The sequence below is a fragment of the Apodemus sylvaticus genome, chromosome 18, assembly GCF_947179515.1.
Source record: "Apodemus sylvaticus chromosome 18, mApoSyl1.1, whole genome shotgun sequence".
In the NCBI taxonomy this organism is placed as follows: domain Eukaryota; kingdom Metazoa; phylum Chordata; class Mammalia; order Rodentia; family Muridae; genus Apodemus; species Apodemus sylvaticus.
The window spans coordinates 9,512,342-9,527,606 of NC_067489.1; the positions used below are offsets into that span (position 1 = coordinate 9,512,342).

Here is a 15,265-nt window from a genome sequence, read left to right on the forward strand (position 1 = left end):
TAACCATCTATAGACTTAGTAAATTTGTATTATCACATTTGTCTTATACTATATCTCAAATACTGTGATTTTTTTTTTTTTTAGATTATGTGTACAAGCCTGCATGTAAGTCTGTGTACAGCATTTGTACTTGGTATCCATGGAGGGCATCAGATTCCCCTAGGATTAGTTACACATGGTGGTGAGCCACCAGATGGAAGCTAGGATTCCCAAACTGGGTCCTATGCAAGAACAGTGGTGCTCTGAACGCTGAGCCATCTCCAGCCCAGGGATTTGTATTTTTCTTCTTTGACAAAGAGAGGAGTTAAGATATTGACCACAACAACATAGTGTCTCGCAGCCATCTGTAATGGGATCTGATGCCCTCTTCTGGTGTGTCTGAAGACAGCAAATAAATAAATAAATAAATAAATAAACAAATAAATAAATAAATAAACCTATCTTTATTTTTTAAAAAAGGATTATATAATTGCTGGCTTAAAATGTTATTTATTTTCCTTCCTTGTAAGCTAAGCAAATGTTTAGCCTTTCCTTTAGAGGTGATAAAAATAAGGCACACTGTCACCAGTGACCCCTGGGTTACAATCGCTGCTAAAACATGCAAGATAAGCAGAAGCAAAGCCTCGGTGCCTTTTCTCTTTGAGAGTAGTTCAGTCTCGTACGTATTTCCATCCTTAAAATGGAATTCAAGGACTTTAAGTGAAGGAGCAAGGCCTGGAACAGAAGTACATAATTAAAGGGAAGAAACGTAGACAGAGTACACTAGGTTATTTTTCCCTAACTTTATTTATAAAGAACACAACTCTGACACAGACGAAAATTCCAACACACTCCAGAGTCCATTAACAACAACAACAACAACAACATGCCCCAGTTAATGCCTGTCTGTTGCCCACAGAGGCGTCACTGGGAACGATGCCTTGGAAAGAGTATCTCACTTAAAACACAGGAAACAACTCCTGATCTGGAGGACACAGAAACTCCCCCACTGCAGAAAGTGGCACTTTTAGTCTTCAGCATCATCAAACTGTCCTGTTTCGAAGACCATCTTCGAGTAATGTGGTATCAGTGGAGGTGGATGGTGCCAACTGGGGTCATAGATCATGTCTCCTTGCGGTGCACAGCACACCCAGGGTTTAATCTCTTGGGAAATGCTCCCCTGGATGTCATCAGCATCTGCAGACAGTTTCAAAAGAGATTCAGGAGGGAAAGTCAAACTGGACTGCACAAGAAAAAAAGTCTACGGAACAATCTTGCAATTATTTTAATAGTAGACACACATATGCTTGAGCACGCACGCGCGTGCACACACCACACACACACACCACACACACACACCACACACACACACACACCCTTTCCTGAGGAAATGTACACAAGTCACTTTGAACAACCCATAAGGGAATACGGAGGGATAGACAGCAGAGTACTCTGGCTGCAGCCGTTCAGCCCATACACTTTAGGAGAATTTTCTTGCTAAAGCAAATCAGCATGTTGTGGATTCAGTGTATTTGTTTTTAATATAGAAAAGCAGCAGAGATTCCGGTCCTGGGTCAGTGGAGCACTGGAACACCATCCGACTTCCACACCATCTGCCTTTAGGACCAGGGTGCAGGGCCTGAGCTGCCCAGGCTCACCCAGACGCTCCCTACCTACCGTAAGGATTCCCCTGGTCCGCTTTCAGCTCCAAGTCCCAGTCCTCATTAAAAAGACCGGCAGCCTGTTCCACGGGCATGCAGGGCGGACCCTCGGGCAGCTCCCAGGTATACAACTCCCCATCCGCTTCCTTCTCCACTGCAAAGCCTTCCTCTTCACAACTTGGGCCCTCGGCATGGGTAGGGATGTCAGTAGGGATGCACTGAGCGCCACTGGCTATGAACAGACAGACATGTTTACAAAACTGATAAACTGGAGGTCCGCTCATATGGTTAGAAACTGTCTGATAGCCCTTTCCTAAGGAAGCAGTAAAAATCTACAGACATAGTTCTTTTATTATTTGAGTACTTCCTGGAGCATCTAGTTTATATTTTCGAAATGAAGTTGATTGTTTTTTCCAAGATATTTGTCTTAAACAAGGCCGCTCAGTACAGAGGATGCTGACTTATACTGGGGTCATCTTTGGGTAGTTTACAAGGAACCCAAGGCCTCTGGCAGAGCCTATGGCTGTTACACAAGCCTGCGCGCCACTTTTCCTTCCGTAGCTTGTTAGATGCAAGTGCACAAAGGAAAACAAAACAGGGCCTGTCTAGTCCCCATGTTCTTCCTCCTCAATTCAGGGAAGCCACACAGTAATGTAACAAAGGCAAGAAGGACAGCGGACCTCCAAACCACGGGCTCTGTGGTGATACCAGGTCTGAGGAAAGGAAGCGAGTGTCCTGAGAGCAGCCATGGTGTCGAGACTGTCATAGCAGCTACACAGCCATCGGTGCAGAGCACAGAATCTGGAGACAGACTGCCTCAGGTCAGATCTGCTCTGAGCTGGCTCTGAAGTTACAGGTTCCTTGGTAACATGGATGCTACACACCCTGGCAGCTCTGTTTAAAACAGCACACACAAGAAAACTAAAAAAACGCTTCAAACAAAACAGTGTTCACTGAGGCAACCATTCAGTCACCAAATGTCTTCAGTGGATGAATGATCCACAGAATGCAGATGGTGGACATGCTCTGTCTCGTGTGTGATGGGTGCTGACTCGGGCTGCTACAAGAATGAACCCTGGATCTGTGCTGAGTTGAAGGAAGCTGGGACATAGGAGCCCTTGTGTTGTAAAACTTCATTTACTGTGAATTCACACTTGCATGTCGATAACAGGTAAATCATTAGGGGTGCCCTAGGGAAGCTATCTGTAGTTAGGGGCTCCAAAGTTAGGGAGTTCCAGGTACAGAACTTCCTTTTGGGGCCATGAAAACCTAGACGGAGCAGTGTCAGTTTGTACATACTGTCACAGAGCTGAATGAACCAGTTCATATGCTTTAATAGAGTGAATAATAAATGCAAGTCTATATCTTTTGTTGCATTTTAAGACTTTACTGTGTACCTTAAGTTTCTCATTGCTGAAATAGTCATCAGATTGTCGTGAGTTTATTTAGGGAAGAGAAGGAAGCACTTAGCGCCTGCTCTGATCATACCCATCCTGTGCTCAGACTGGATAGACCAGCACTCTCCAGTACAACCTTCTTCCAGGATAGAACAGGACATAACAGAGCTACAGTGGCTAGTAGCCTTCATTACAGACCTTCTCACTTAACCCTAGGAGGTACCATTTTAAAGATAAAGGCTTATCTAAGGATGAAGAAGGCCTATCCAGGGACCACAACCTGGATCCTTATCTAAGGATGGAGAAGGCCTATCCAGGGACCACAACCTGGATCCTTATCTAAGGATGAAGAAGGCCTATCCAGGGACCATAACCTGGATCCTTATCTAAGGATGGAGAAGGCCTATCCAGGGACCACAACCTGGATCCTTATCTAAGGATGGAGAAGGCTATCCAGGGACCACAACCTGGATCCTTATCTAAGGATGGAGAAGGCTATCCAGGGACCACAACCTGGATCCTTATCTAAGGATGAAGAAGGCCTATCCAGGGACCACAACCTGGATCCTTATCTAAGGATGGAGAAGGCTATCCAGGGACCACAACCTGGATCCTTATCTAAGGATGAAGAAGGCCTATCCAGGGACCACAACCTGGATCCTTATCTAAGGATGAAGAAGGCTATCCAGGGACCACAACCTGGATCCTTATCTAAGGATGAAGAAGGCCTATCCAGGGACCACAACCTGGATCCTTATCTAAGGATGAAGAAGGCTATCCAGGGACCACAACCTGGATCCTTATCTAAGGATGGAGAAGGCTATCCAGGGACCACAACCTGGATCCTTATCTAAGGATGAAGAAGGCCTATCCAGGGACCACAACCTGGATCCTTATCTAAGGATGAAGAAGGCCTATCCAGGGACCATAACCTGGATCCTTATCTAAGGATGGAGAAGGCCTATCCAGGGACCACAACCTGGATCCTTATCTAAGGATGGAGAAGGCTATCCAGGGACCACAACCTGGATCCTTATCTAAGGATGAAGAAGGCCTATCCAGGGACCACAACCTGGATCCTTATCTAAGGATGAAGAAGGCTATCCAGGGACCACAACCTGGATCCTTATCTAAGGATGGAGAAGGCTATCCAGGGACCACAACCTGGATCCTTATCTAAGGATGAAGAAGGCTATCCAGGGACCACAACCTGGATCCTTATCTAAGGATGAAGAAGGCCTATCCAGGGACCACAACCTGGATCCTTATCTAAGGATGAAGAAGGCCTATCCAGGGACCACAACCTGAATCCTTATCTAAGGATGAAGAAGGCTATCCAGGGACCACAACCTGGATCCTTATCTAAGGATGGAGAAGGCTATCCAGGGACCACAACCTGGATCCTTATCTAAGGATGAAGAAGGCCTATCCAGGGACCACAACCTGGATCCTTATCTAAGGATGGAGAAGGCTATCCAGGGACCACAACCTGGATCCTTATCTAAGGATGGAGAAGGCCTATCCAGGGACCACAACCTGGATCCTTATCTAAGGATGGAAAAGGCCTATCCAGGGACCACAACCTGGATCCTTATCTAAGGATGGAGAAGGCCTATCCAGGGACCACAACCTGGATCCTTATCTAAGGATGAAGAAGGCTATCCAGGGACCACAACCTGGATCCTTATCTAAGGATGAAGAAGGCTATCCAGGGACCACAACCTGGATCCTTATCTAAGGATGGAGAAGGCTATCCAGGGACCACAACCTGGATCCTTATCTAAGGATGAAGAAGGCCTATCCAGGGACCACAACCTGAATCCTTATCTAAGGATGGAGAAGGCTATCCAGGGACCACAACCTGGATCCTTATCTAAGGATGGAGAAGGCTATCCAGGGACCACAACCTGGATCCTTATCTAAGGATGAAGAAGGCTATCCAGGGACCACAACCTGGATCCTTATCTAAGGATGGAGAAGGCCTATCCAGGGACCACAACCTGGATCTGAGCTGAGTTTTCCCAGATGCTTTACACAGGATGCTTCGTGGCCTCGAGCCGGTGCCCCCAGTGGGCTGGGGTGGTCGCACCCATGGGCACCCAGTGGACTGGGGTGGTTGCACCCATGGGCACCCAGTGGACTGGGGTGGTTGCACCCATGGGCACCCAGTGCCTCCTGGAAGCTTCCGAGCCAAGAGTTCTGCTGAGACAACGGGCAAAGAAGGTAACTCATTGGCAAAGAGGGCCAGCTCGCACGAGAAGACAGACAAGGCAAGGGACTGTGCTTTTTCCCTCCATCTCTTCCAACAGCCACCCCAGCCGCTGGTGTCTACTTGCCTAGTCGATCCACGGCCAGCGAGGTCACCGTCTCTCGACCAGAGAGGTCAGCTGTGGCAAAGCCAGCCTGTGGAAAAAGAAATAATTACCAGGAACTTGGGTATGTGGGACATGTCACTACTTTGAAACTCCAAACCCACCCTCCCATACTGCCCCGCGCACTGTAGAGTTTGCACACACTTCCAAGGACTCGGCAAGGCCTCAGAGAACAGGGCCTGTAGGCACCACCCAGCAACGCTTCTCCATTCTGACCACTGGGAATGCCCTCTTACAGTGGCCACCTGACAGCTGCCAGTTTTGCTCTCAACCCTGGGCCCTCTTCAGAAGTCTGGGTAGCAGAACTTCTCCAAGCTCAGAGACCCCACAGCCAGATGGGACAGCTTCCTGGTCTCAGTTTGTAATGTCAGGTCTGTGTGTAAACTCTTTGTTGTTTTTTTTTTTAAGCTGTATTTATTATTATATGTAAGTACACTGTCTCTATCTTCAGACACACCAGAAGAGGGTATCACATCTCATTACAAGTGGTTGTGAGTCACATGTGGTTGCTGGGATTTGAACTCAGGACCTTTGGAAGAGCAGTCAGTACTCTTGACTGAGCCATCTCACCAGCCCCTTTCCTCTAAGTTTATATATACTTCAACTGCTCTAACTTCATCTCTTTTTTTCCTTGGCCAGGATTGAGTTGTTTGCTGAACCTGCAACTTCTCTGCATACTTTGGCCTCCTCAGTTCTTTAACTATGTCTAACAACTCCTTTTAGTAAAGCCATTCACAGTGGTCCATGGGAGAAGCAGCTTGAGTTCTAAACACCGGAGGGAATACCTAAATCCCCCACTGCCAGCCAGGTAATTTTATGCCCCCTTACTTCAAAGTTCCCCAAACTTTATGCCCCCACACAAGCTCTCCCTGCTGTGGAATCGGTGATGTCCAGAGCTTGGATGCCCAGGCAGATCTGTCTTAGCCCTGTCATTCACTTAGGGTGTGACCTCTAGACCCTGGAGTGGCTGTTCTGATCTGGCAAGGTCCTCGATGAAGGACGTTCATAAAACATCTACTATGGGTCAGAGACGTCGCTCAGCTGGCAGTGTCTGCCTGGTGTACACAAAGCCCCACACTGATTTCCCAACATTTCACAAAACCAGGCATGGTGGGCCATATCTATAATCTCAGCGTGTAGGAGGCAGGGGCAGGAGGATAAGAAGTTCAACATCATTCTTAGCCACAGAGTGAGCTCAGCTCCTGGGCTACATGAGACCCTGTCTCAAAAAAAATTTTTTACAATAAAATAAAGCTGACAATAAGAACCAAACCACCTGTTAGACTACAAGAAGGTAGACTTCTTTGACTTAAATCCACTTTATTTTTTTAACCTATATATTTATTTTATTTGTGTATATTTGTGTGTGTGAAGGTACCAGGAGGATCCCCTGGAGTGGGAGTTGCTGAGGGCTGAGACGCCTGTTGTGGGTGCTGAGAACCAAGCCAAACTCTGTAAGACCATCATATGAGGCTGTCTCTCCGGCCTTCATGCCCCCTTCATCCCGCATGTAAACTGGACTTAGCACTCTGATTACCCTGATTACCATTCATTATCCTGGACTTTAGTGACTCATTCATCTCCTATAGCCAGTGATAACCACAGTCCGCCCCTGGCCCCCAAGGTGCTGGACCTCAAGCCCATCTCCCTACTCCTGCTCACTCCTGGCGTCATCTCCTCTCCACTTAAAACCCTGGCGGCCCTTCCACTGCCATCACAGAGCAGCAACGCCATTCAGATCGCCTCTCCCGTTCCTTAACTTGCTGAACGCAGTCCTCTTTCTATAAAAGGCCTGCTCTCTGACCCGAGCTCCAAGGCCATTGCCTTGCACTTTCTCAGATCCAGGCCTTTGCCGGGCCTGCCCTCTCTCAAGAACATTCTTTCCAGCTTCGCCCTGACAACAATACTCTATTTTGCAAAAGTAATTTTCTTTGCAAATCGATTGGTACCGTCGCATCAAGTAATATCTCTGATGTTCAAGTAAGCATTTCATTCATACACCGAATTAGGATATACGTAGTGCCAGGCACAGGCGTGGCTTCGGGTAAACAGGACGCTGTCACTAAACTCACGGTAGAGGTGGACACGATAAGGACAGGTCATGGGAAAGGGCTGTATGGCGCGCACTTGAAAACAAGTTTCTGGAGACCCCGTTTCACGAGGGAACCCTTCGTCCCCTTGATGGGAAAAAGCACGGGTGACATCTGGCGTCCAAGGTGAGCGGCACATCCGTATCAATGGCCAGAGGTCCAAACAATCCGTTTCCTCGCTGCTCCCACCCGACCCGGCCCCCTGCTGCTGGAGCCGGCCGGCTCTGTGTTCCTTGCATTCCCTCCCGCAGGGGCTCCCGAGCAGCCCCGGTGTCCTTCTCCCTCCGGCGCGGGCCACAGCCTAGGGCTCGGGTCCGCGCGCGTTCCCGCGCCCACCGCCGTTACCGGCCAGGCTCTGCGCGCACTCGCGCGGCCCCGGCGTTTCCCGGGCGAGCGGCCTCTCCGCAGCGCGCGAGCCCCGCAGCTTCCAGCCAGGGTGGTCGCGGGTGCCCACGTCCCCCATCCCGTGGCGGGTGCTCACCTCCGCGCTGGGGGCCTCCTGCGAACTCGGCTCGTCCGAGCCCCGACCGGTGGCTGCCTGAGGGTCCATGCCCCGCCGCCCACAGCCAGGCGCCCGGGACGCTCCGGCACGTGACGGCTGACAGGCGGCGGGCCAGCCAATCGGCAGGGCGTTGCGACCGAGGGGGCGGGGCGGCGCAGGGGCAGCGCCGGACGACACGCCCACCTGCGTTGTTGTGCGGGGGACCGCAGGCTCTCTGGCTCTTTCTGACCTCGAGGGCTGATTTAGAGCTTTAGGCCCGACTGGGCACTGAGCCTTTCCAGCCACGCTGGGCTTCCCTACTGCAGTGTGAAGTGACCCCAGAGCATATAGAGCCCACCCGGGTGTCACACTGTCACAGCCTATGGGCTCCACCGCTCTACCCCATCACAGGGTTTTCCAGGTCTCAGGTTGCACCTGCACTACAGCATCCCTTAATGAGTAACTCAGCGGCCTGGAGACACGCTGCTTTGATTTAATGATCATCTTTAAAGTCAGTCTGCTAGGAACCAGGATGAAGGATGGAAACAATGTGTCACCACGAAAACATGTGAGGGTGTTATAACTTGGAATCAAAACCAGTACTCCAAATCAGTAATGTGAATATGTTTAATAATTCCCTGTTTTCTGTTTTCGTCTTTCCATGATTAACTTGACTATTTTTACTGGCGTATTGAGTATGGGTAGCTGACCTAACTTAGGACACAGGTTGTAACCCCATCCCACCCCCCAGTGCGGAAGAGGCTGACAAAATCTGTCTTTCAGTGGGCAAAGTCTTACAGTCTACAATCTAGTTATTTCCCCATTACCTTAAAACATGTTAGCAGCTAACTGTAGATAGGACGTGTGTGTGTGTGTGTGTGTGTGTGAATAACTCAGCTGTAGAGGCAGCCTTTACTGCCTCCCCTCCCTCAGCACGGCCTAAACTCTAGTAACACCACATATCTACTACACATATAAGTTGGTATATACAGAGACGTAAGTAACAGAGATGAAAATTTCCCACCTGGGCTAGCGGTGCTTCTCTAAGAGTCATCCACCGTCTAACAAAAATCCCAACCCCAGGCGTGAAAACACCCCTTTCAAGTTGCTGGCCAAGGTTGTCCAAGAGACTATCAAAATATTATAGGCTCTTGCTATTGCCTTTGGTGGACCTTCATAGGTGAAAATCAAGTTCCTATTGCTGAAGATACTGTATACCTTAGACACAGGGCCCCTGGGCTGGAGCTTACTGAAAGCTGTCTCTCTGAGGACCAGCTTTCATGATGCCAGGAGATGCTGTGCAAGCTTCCAGCGGAGGAGAACCACACAACTGTCGTTCTACCTAGCTGAGCCGCAACAATGGCCGTCACGGCATGATCACACCACGGGGCACTAAGCACACTAGTGGTGTGTGTGTTTTGGCAGTAACCAACAGCTTTCTAACTGGACCTAAGGCCCACTCAACGAGAGGGCAATCTCGCTCGGTACCAGAAACCCAGCCAGCTGCTCAGTGTTTGTGAGGTTGTGGGTCTTGGAAGCAAACCAACAACCACTGCTTTATTAAACTGGCACGATCTTAACTACACTCTAAATATTTGTCCTCATACCCAGAGGAAAGTACAGTGTCAGCCCCCATCAAGGAAACTCTTTGTAACAGATGCAGGCTGTTGCAGAAAACCACAGCCAATCAAAACCCAACTGATGCAGCTACAACACAACTCTCCCACACCTAAGGCTCAGGGTCACTTCAGAAGAGGGGGTGGGAACAGTGTAGGGGCCAAAGAAAACAGAGTTTCTGTGTGATAGTGTCTCCTAGGAGGGTCAGAGGCTACAGCTAAAAAGTTTCACCAGCATGACCACCTAAACATGAGCTGGACAAAGATGATAGCAGTAGGCATGCTAACTGGGTTGGGGGACGCTCACAATGCCTCAACCCTACACACAGAACCACAGGCAGCTAAGGATTGCCAAGAGTGGTGGAAATAGTTTTCCCCAGGAAAGAGTATAGTTGGTTATTCAGTACCCAGTGGTCTGCCCTGGAAGCATAGATACACATACACGTAACATGGTATAGACTGCACAGATTGTATTTAGGTGCACATTCACATACACACACACACATTTCACACACACACATACCACACACCACACCACACCACACACACACACACACACACACACACACACTTACTTGACTAACCTGTTCTCTAAGAAGATACTTGCTCCCCTATGCATGATTACCATTCCAACAGCAGCTTGGGGAAAGGGTTGAACTGAGGAATCAGAAATATTTACTCACCTTTTAATTTTATTTTAAACAGGAGGCTTGCGGTACAGCCCAAGTTCAACTAGAAATCTGGATCTTCCTGCCTGTCTCAGCTTTCCAAGTGCAGGGATTACAAGTGTGAGCCACCACACTCTGACTGAAAGGGAAATCTGCACCGAATTATAGCAAGCTTTAAAAATAGCACTACCGTGACTTAGAAACTACAAAGCCATCTTCCCAAACAAGACGTGCTTATACAGCCTACTTGCTCCTTTTTGAACAAGATAATTTTCCTGAAAAAAGGACTAAATATGGATAGTTTTCCTGTAAAGTAAAAAGGACGAAATGTCTTCTTCTACAAGGACAGAAAGCCTTTTGCATCTTGCATGGATAAGCAGACACTGAAGCCAGCGCCTCTGTAGCAGTGTAATGAGGACACAGCTTCGAATCAACACAAGAAGTGGAGACTGACAGTTGGTCATTCCCCGGCCTCAGTCAACATTTAGTGACACTAGCCATCCCTGAATTCTGGTCTGTTCACTGCTCTTCCTGCTCTTCTTGCTCTTTAGAATTATTTAGATTGATTTATTTATTTACTTAGTGTGTACGCTGACTGTAGATACACCTGCAGGCCAGAAGAGGGCATCGGATTCCATCATAGATGATTGTGAGCCACTATGTGGTTGCTGGGAATTGAACTCAGGAAGAGCAGTGCTTTTAACCCACTGAGCCATCTCTCCAGCTTCCTTATTTAAAATCTTAATCCAATTACATTTCAGGGTACTTTGGAGAGCAGCAATTCCGTTTCAAAGAATATATTCTAAGTAGCCAGTCTCCAATGTGGACAAATCGTATTCCTACCTGCTGTGTACAAAGAAGCTATGCACATCCATAGCATCTTACACCATACAGTTGTTTGCCGTTGTTGCTGCTGCTGTCGTTGTCATTGTCTGAGGCACAAGGCCTCACAATATTAGCCAAGCTTCTCAAACTCCTGGATTTAAACAATTAATGATGCTGCTATCTACCAAGTAGCTGGTATCTGAGACTGAAGGTATGTGTCACGGTGTGACTACATGTGACATATTTAATAAGTGATTTTGGATTTGCTCTTGTGGTAGGAGTTCATTCTGTAGATCAGGATGGCCTGAAACTATCTTGCTCAGGCTGTCCTTGAACTCACAAAAATCCCCCTGCCTCAGCCTCTCTAGTGCTGGAATTACAGGTGTGAGCCATGACAGCCAGAAGTGTTTATCAGAATTCTTACTGAAGGGGGAAGGGCAGGAAAATGTTGATCCGCAAATGCAGTAGGCGTAACTGTAATTGTGATATAATCTCAATACTATATGATACATCTCAAATGATACAATAGCACCTTTCTTTTTGATGGGACTACAGAAATTAAAAGCAATGAATGGCTTTTACTATTTATAGAAAGAAACATTAAGGAAACACAATTTGACACGGTGGGGAGGGAAGAGAAGGGGAGTCTCTGAAAGCACTTCCTCAATACTATATTTATAATACAATATGATCTGGTCTTAAAGGGTCAAGTACAGACAGGCCTAGAATCAGTTTCAAATGTGAGTACCTTTTTTAAGTCAGCTTCGGTGCTTATTATAGCCACCAATTTGAGAAATGCGGTTCGAGTATTTATCTGTCAGAGTTACTGCATTGACAACAGTGAATTCTATGTCTTAAAAGAAAAAGGAGAGAAGCTTTATAAGGAAACTCACAGCTAGTAAAGCCCTCCCCTCTAGCCACCGTGTTCCTTTGGCGCCGTTCTGGGGTACCTGCTGGTGGTACACAGAGCCCTGGACCTGGAGCCAAAGCTCTACACACCGCACTTGTGTCTTTATGCTGCCCAAGAAATCTTAAGGGCAGACGGACCTGCTCAAAATGCTCTTACATCAACAGATGACCGCTCAGCATCGTGCTCTGACAGCCGCTATGAAGACAGGTTCCTTCTGAGATAATTGATGTGTGAATACAGACTCACTTCTAGTCTGTGCTAATTAGGACAGGAGTCCTATGCCTAGCAGGAACAGCATGTCAGAACATAGCCTTCTGGCCAAGTCACACGGAGTGACACTCACCTGATCCTATTCTTAGGTGCATCCTGGTGGGGAGGCAGTGACTATGGTTTTCATCAGTTATAGATCATTCCCGTAAGCCCCACGACTGCTCAAACCTACAGCCACACAGTTGTCTCTGCTGTCTGGAACCCACAACGCACCTAACCCAGGCTGACTGACATACCGTGCTTGCTGTTTCAGAGGCAAGCAGGGAACCATAAACGAGTAGTAAATGTTTCTCCACCTTGCCTTCTAAAATACTTTCCTCCCACTTATAGAAAGATCTAGCCGGGCAGCGGTGGCGCATGCCTGTAATCCCAGCACTCTGAGAGGCAGAGGTAGGCATATTTCTGAGTTCGAGGCCAGCCTGGTCTACAGAGTGAGTTCCAGGACAGACAGGGCTATACAGAGAAACCCTGTCTCGGAAAAAACAAACAAGCAAACAAACAAACAAAAACAAATCCAGAAAGATCTATAACAACTCCTTGAGGTTCATAAGTATTTTTAAAGTTTAGGTTTCTGATCATTTGTGGAGGCAAGTGAGAATAATATCATATCAGGAAATGTAGGCTATCTAAGTAGACTAGGAGGTTTGGCTTCATTTAGTCAAGTCTTACAAACAGGCTGTTAAGTGGATGTGCATTTGGATCTTGACCCTTAATAAGAAATGCCATGGTGCTGGAGAGATGGCTCAGAGGTTAAGAGCACTGACTGCTCTTCCAGAGGTCCTGAGTTTATTCCTAGCAACCACGTGGTGACTCAAAATCACCTGTAATGGGATCCAATGCCCTCTTCTGGTGTGTCTGAGGACAGCGACAGTCTACACACACGCATAAATAAGTTAAAAGAAAGAAAGAAAGAAATGCCACCCTAAGGTTCTCTCTCAAAAGACAAGTATATTCCAAATGAGTTTTTATTAAAGTCTTAAAACATTTCCTAAAGAGAATGAAATACAAATGGATTGTCTTACACATATGTGCTTTCAGGTGCAGTCTTCTCAAAAACATGGCTGTCCAGGCTCTTTGCATGAACGAGCTCCTGAGCTGCAGCTACAGCCCTGGCAATCCAGACCTCCTGGCACCCTAGAGCACCTAGAGACATGTGGTGTGGCATGTATATGTATTCATGCATGTGGACATGTGTGTGTTTCTGTGTGTGTGGACTTGCGTCTATGTTTGTGAACACATTTATGTATATGTACATGATTAATTTGCATATGTAAATTAAGTGTGTGCACATGTGTATATGTGACTACACATATGCTAAAGTGTGTGCGCATGTACTTAGAAATATTTACCTGTGACTACATGTGTATATCTATGTGTATAGCATGGTAGTGTCTTAAGTGTATACATATCTATATGTGTGCACACATGTGTAGGTGTGTATATTTATGTGTATGTACATGTACATGTTTGTGTTGTACATGTATATATGTAGGTGTACATATCTATATGTTTGTGAGAGAAAATGTTTGTGTGTAAACATGTGAATATTTATGTTTCTATACATGTGTATATACATTTGTGTGTTCATTTGAATATGCAAGCATACATATGTACATATATGTACCTGCATATATCTTACATGGGTATATCTATGTGTACTTGTATATTTTTATCTTTATACATATATACTTATGTTTGTGTACATGTGTGTAATTATGTGAATACATGCATGTATCTATTTGCATACATGTGTATGTTTTTGTGTACACATATATTTATATATGTGTGCATGTATATGTATGGATATACATATGTATATTCTTGTTTACATAAGTTTCTCTGTGTGTATATGTATATATATTTATGTGTGTATATGGGTAAGTTTGTAGGCATGTACATGTGTATGTTTACAGGTGCATATTGATGCATATACATATTTATATGTCTATTACTGTGAATGCATCTGTGTGTTTATATGTGTCTATGTGTATGTATGGGTCTATATGTGAATGTTTATGTGTATCCATGTGTATGTTTATGTGCTTATATATATATTTATATGGATGTATATGTGAATGTTTAAAATTAACCCTAACTTTACTCTCTGAATCTAACTCAAACCATAATCATGGTCTTAACCTTAACATAAATACTATTCCCTTACTCTAATCCTAACTAACCTTTAACCCTAAGCCTGCCTTGACTAACGCTAACTCTAGTCCTAACACTAACTGCTAACCCAGCCCTAATTCTAACATCTAACCCTCTAATGCTAACCCTAACCATAACCACAATCCCACTATAACCCTAACCATAACCTCAGTCCCACTAACTTTAACCCTAACCTATAAACCTAACCCTAACCTCTAACCCTAACCTCTAACCCTAACCTATAAACCTAACCCTAACCTCTAACCATAACCTCACCCCTATTGTAACCCTAACCCCAGCCCTTGCTAGAGCACAGCTTTCCAGAATTATATGCATTTTAGTTTTCTTTTCAGAACCTCTCGGCTCATGGTCCTACGAGGAGAGCAGCTCCTAAGCCTCCCTCTGCCAGGGTACTTTGTTGGCTTGGTCACATGGGGTTCTGTCATCTGAAAATGTAGCTTATGGATATCTCTGTCCTGTAGCTTCTCTAAGAAATGCAATTGTTTCTGAAAACACAGCTGCTAAAGATGCATAGAAACTAACATGAGGAAAGGGCTCTGAGTTGCTGCAGGTGCACTGTGGCCCTTGAGCCCAGCCATCTGTAGCTAACGCTGGGAACTGCAAAGCCATGGCACGCTCTGGCTGCTCAGCCTGGTCTCCTGCAGGTCCGGAAGGTCTGTGCACAGAGGACGAAGAGCTCTAGACTTGTAACCTAGCACGGCTCATCCCTGTCACTCCAGTGCTCAGTACTCGGTCACCATGAGTCCACAGGTTTGATGGAGAAATGGCTCTGGCATTGGAGTTTGCTGAATACGCTCCACCATTGAATGGCAGCCCAGCTCTGA

At 46.5% G+C, this 15,265-nt stretch overlaps 1 protein-coding gene and 1 long non-coding RNA gene across 2 annotated transcripts; both read right to left on the reverse strand.

Annotated features, from left to right (window-relative positions):
- Nucleotides 1-767: 767 nt before the first annotated feature.
- Coprs (coordinator of PRMT5 and differentiation stimulator) lies at nucleotides 768-8,099 on the reverse strand. The gene is made up of 4 exons (XM_052162634.1): nucleotides 7,981-8,099; nucleotides 5,374-5,440; nucleotides 1,657-1,872; nucleotides 768-1,176 (listed from the first exon to the last, which is right to left on the reverse strand). The coding sequence occupies exons 1-4, from the start codon at nucleotides 8,047-8,049 to the stop codon at nucleotides 1,007-1,009; spliced, it is 522 nt and encodes a 173-aa protein (XP_052018594.1). The 5' UTR covers nucleotides 8,050-8,099; the 3' UTR covers nucleotides 768-1,006.
- On the reverse strand, nucleotides 1,897-5,352 carry LOC127668826 (uncharacterized). The gene is made up of 4 exons (XR_007974223.1): nucleotides 4,899-5,352; nucleotides 4,017-4,573; nucleotides 3,412-3,736; nucleotides 1,897-3,364 (listed from the first exon to the last, which is right to left on the reverse strand). It is a non-coding gene; the product is annotated as an uncharacterized LOC127668826 (long non-coding RNA).
- Nucleotides 8,100-15,265: the final 7,166 nt, after the last annotated feature.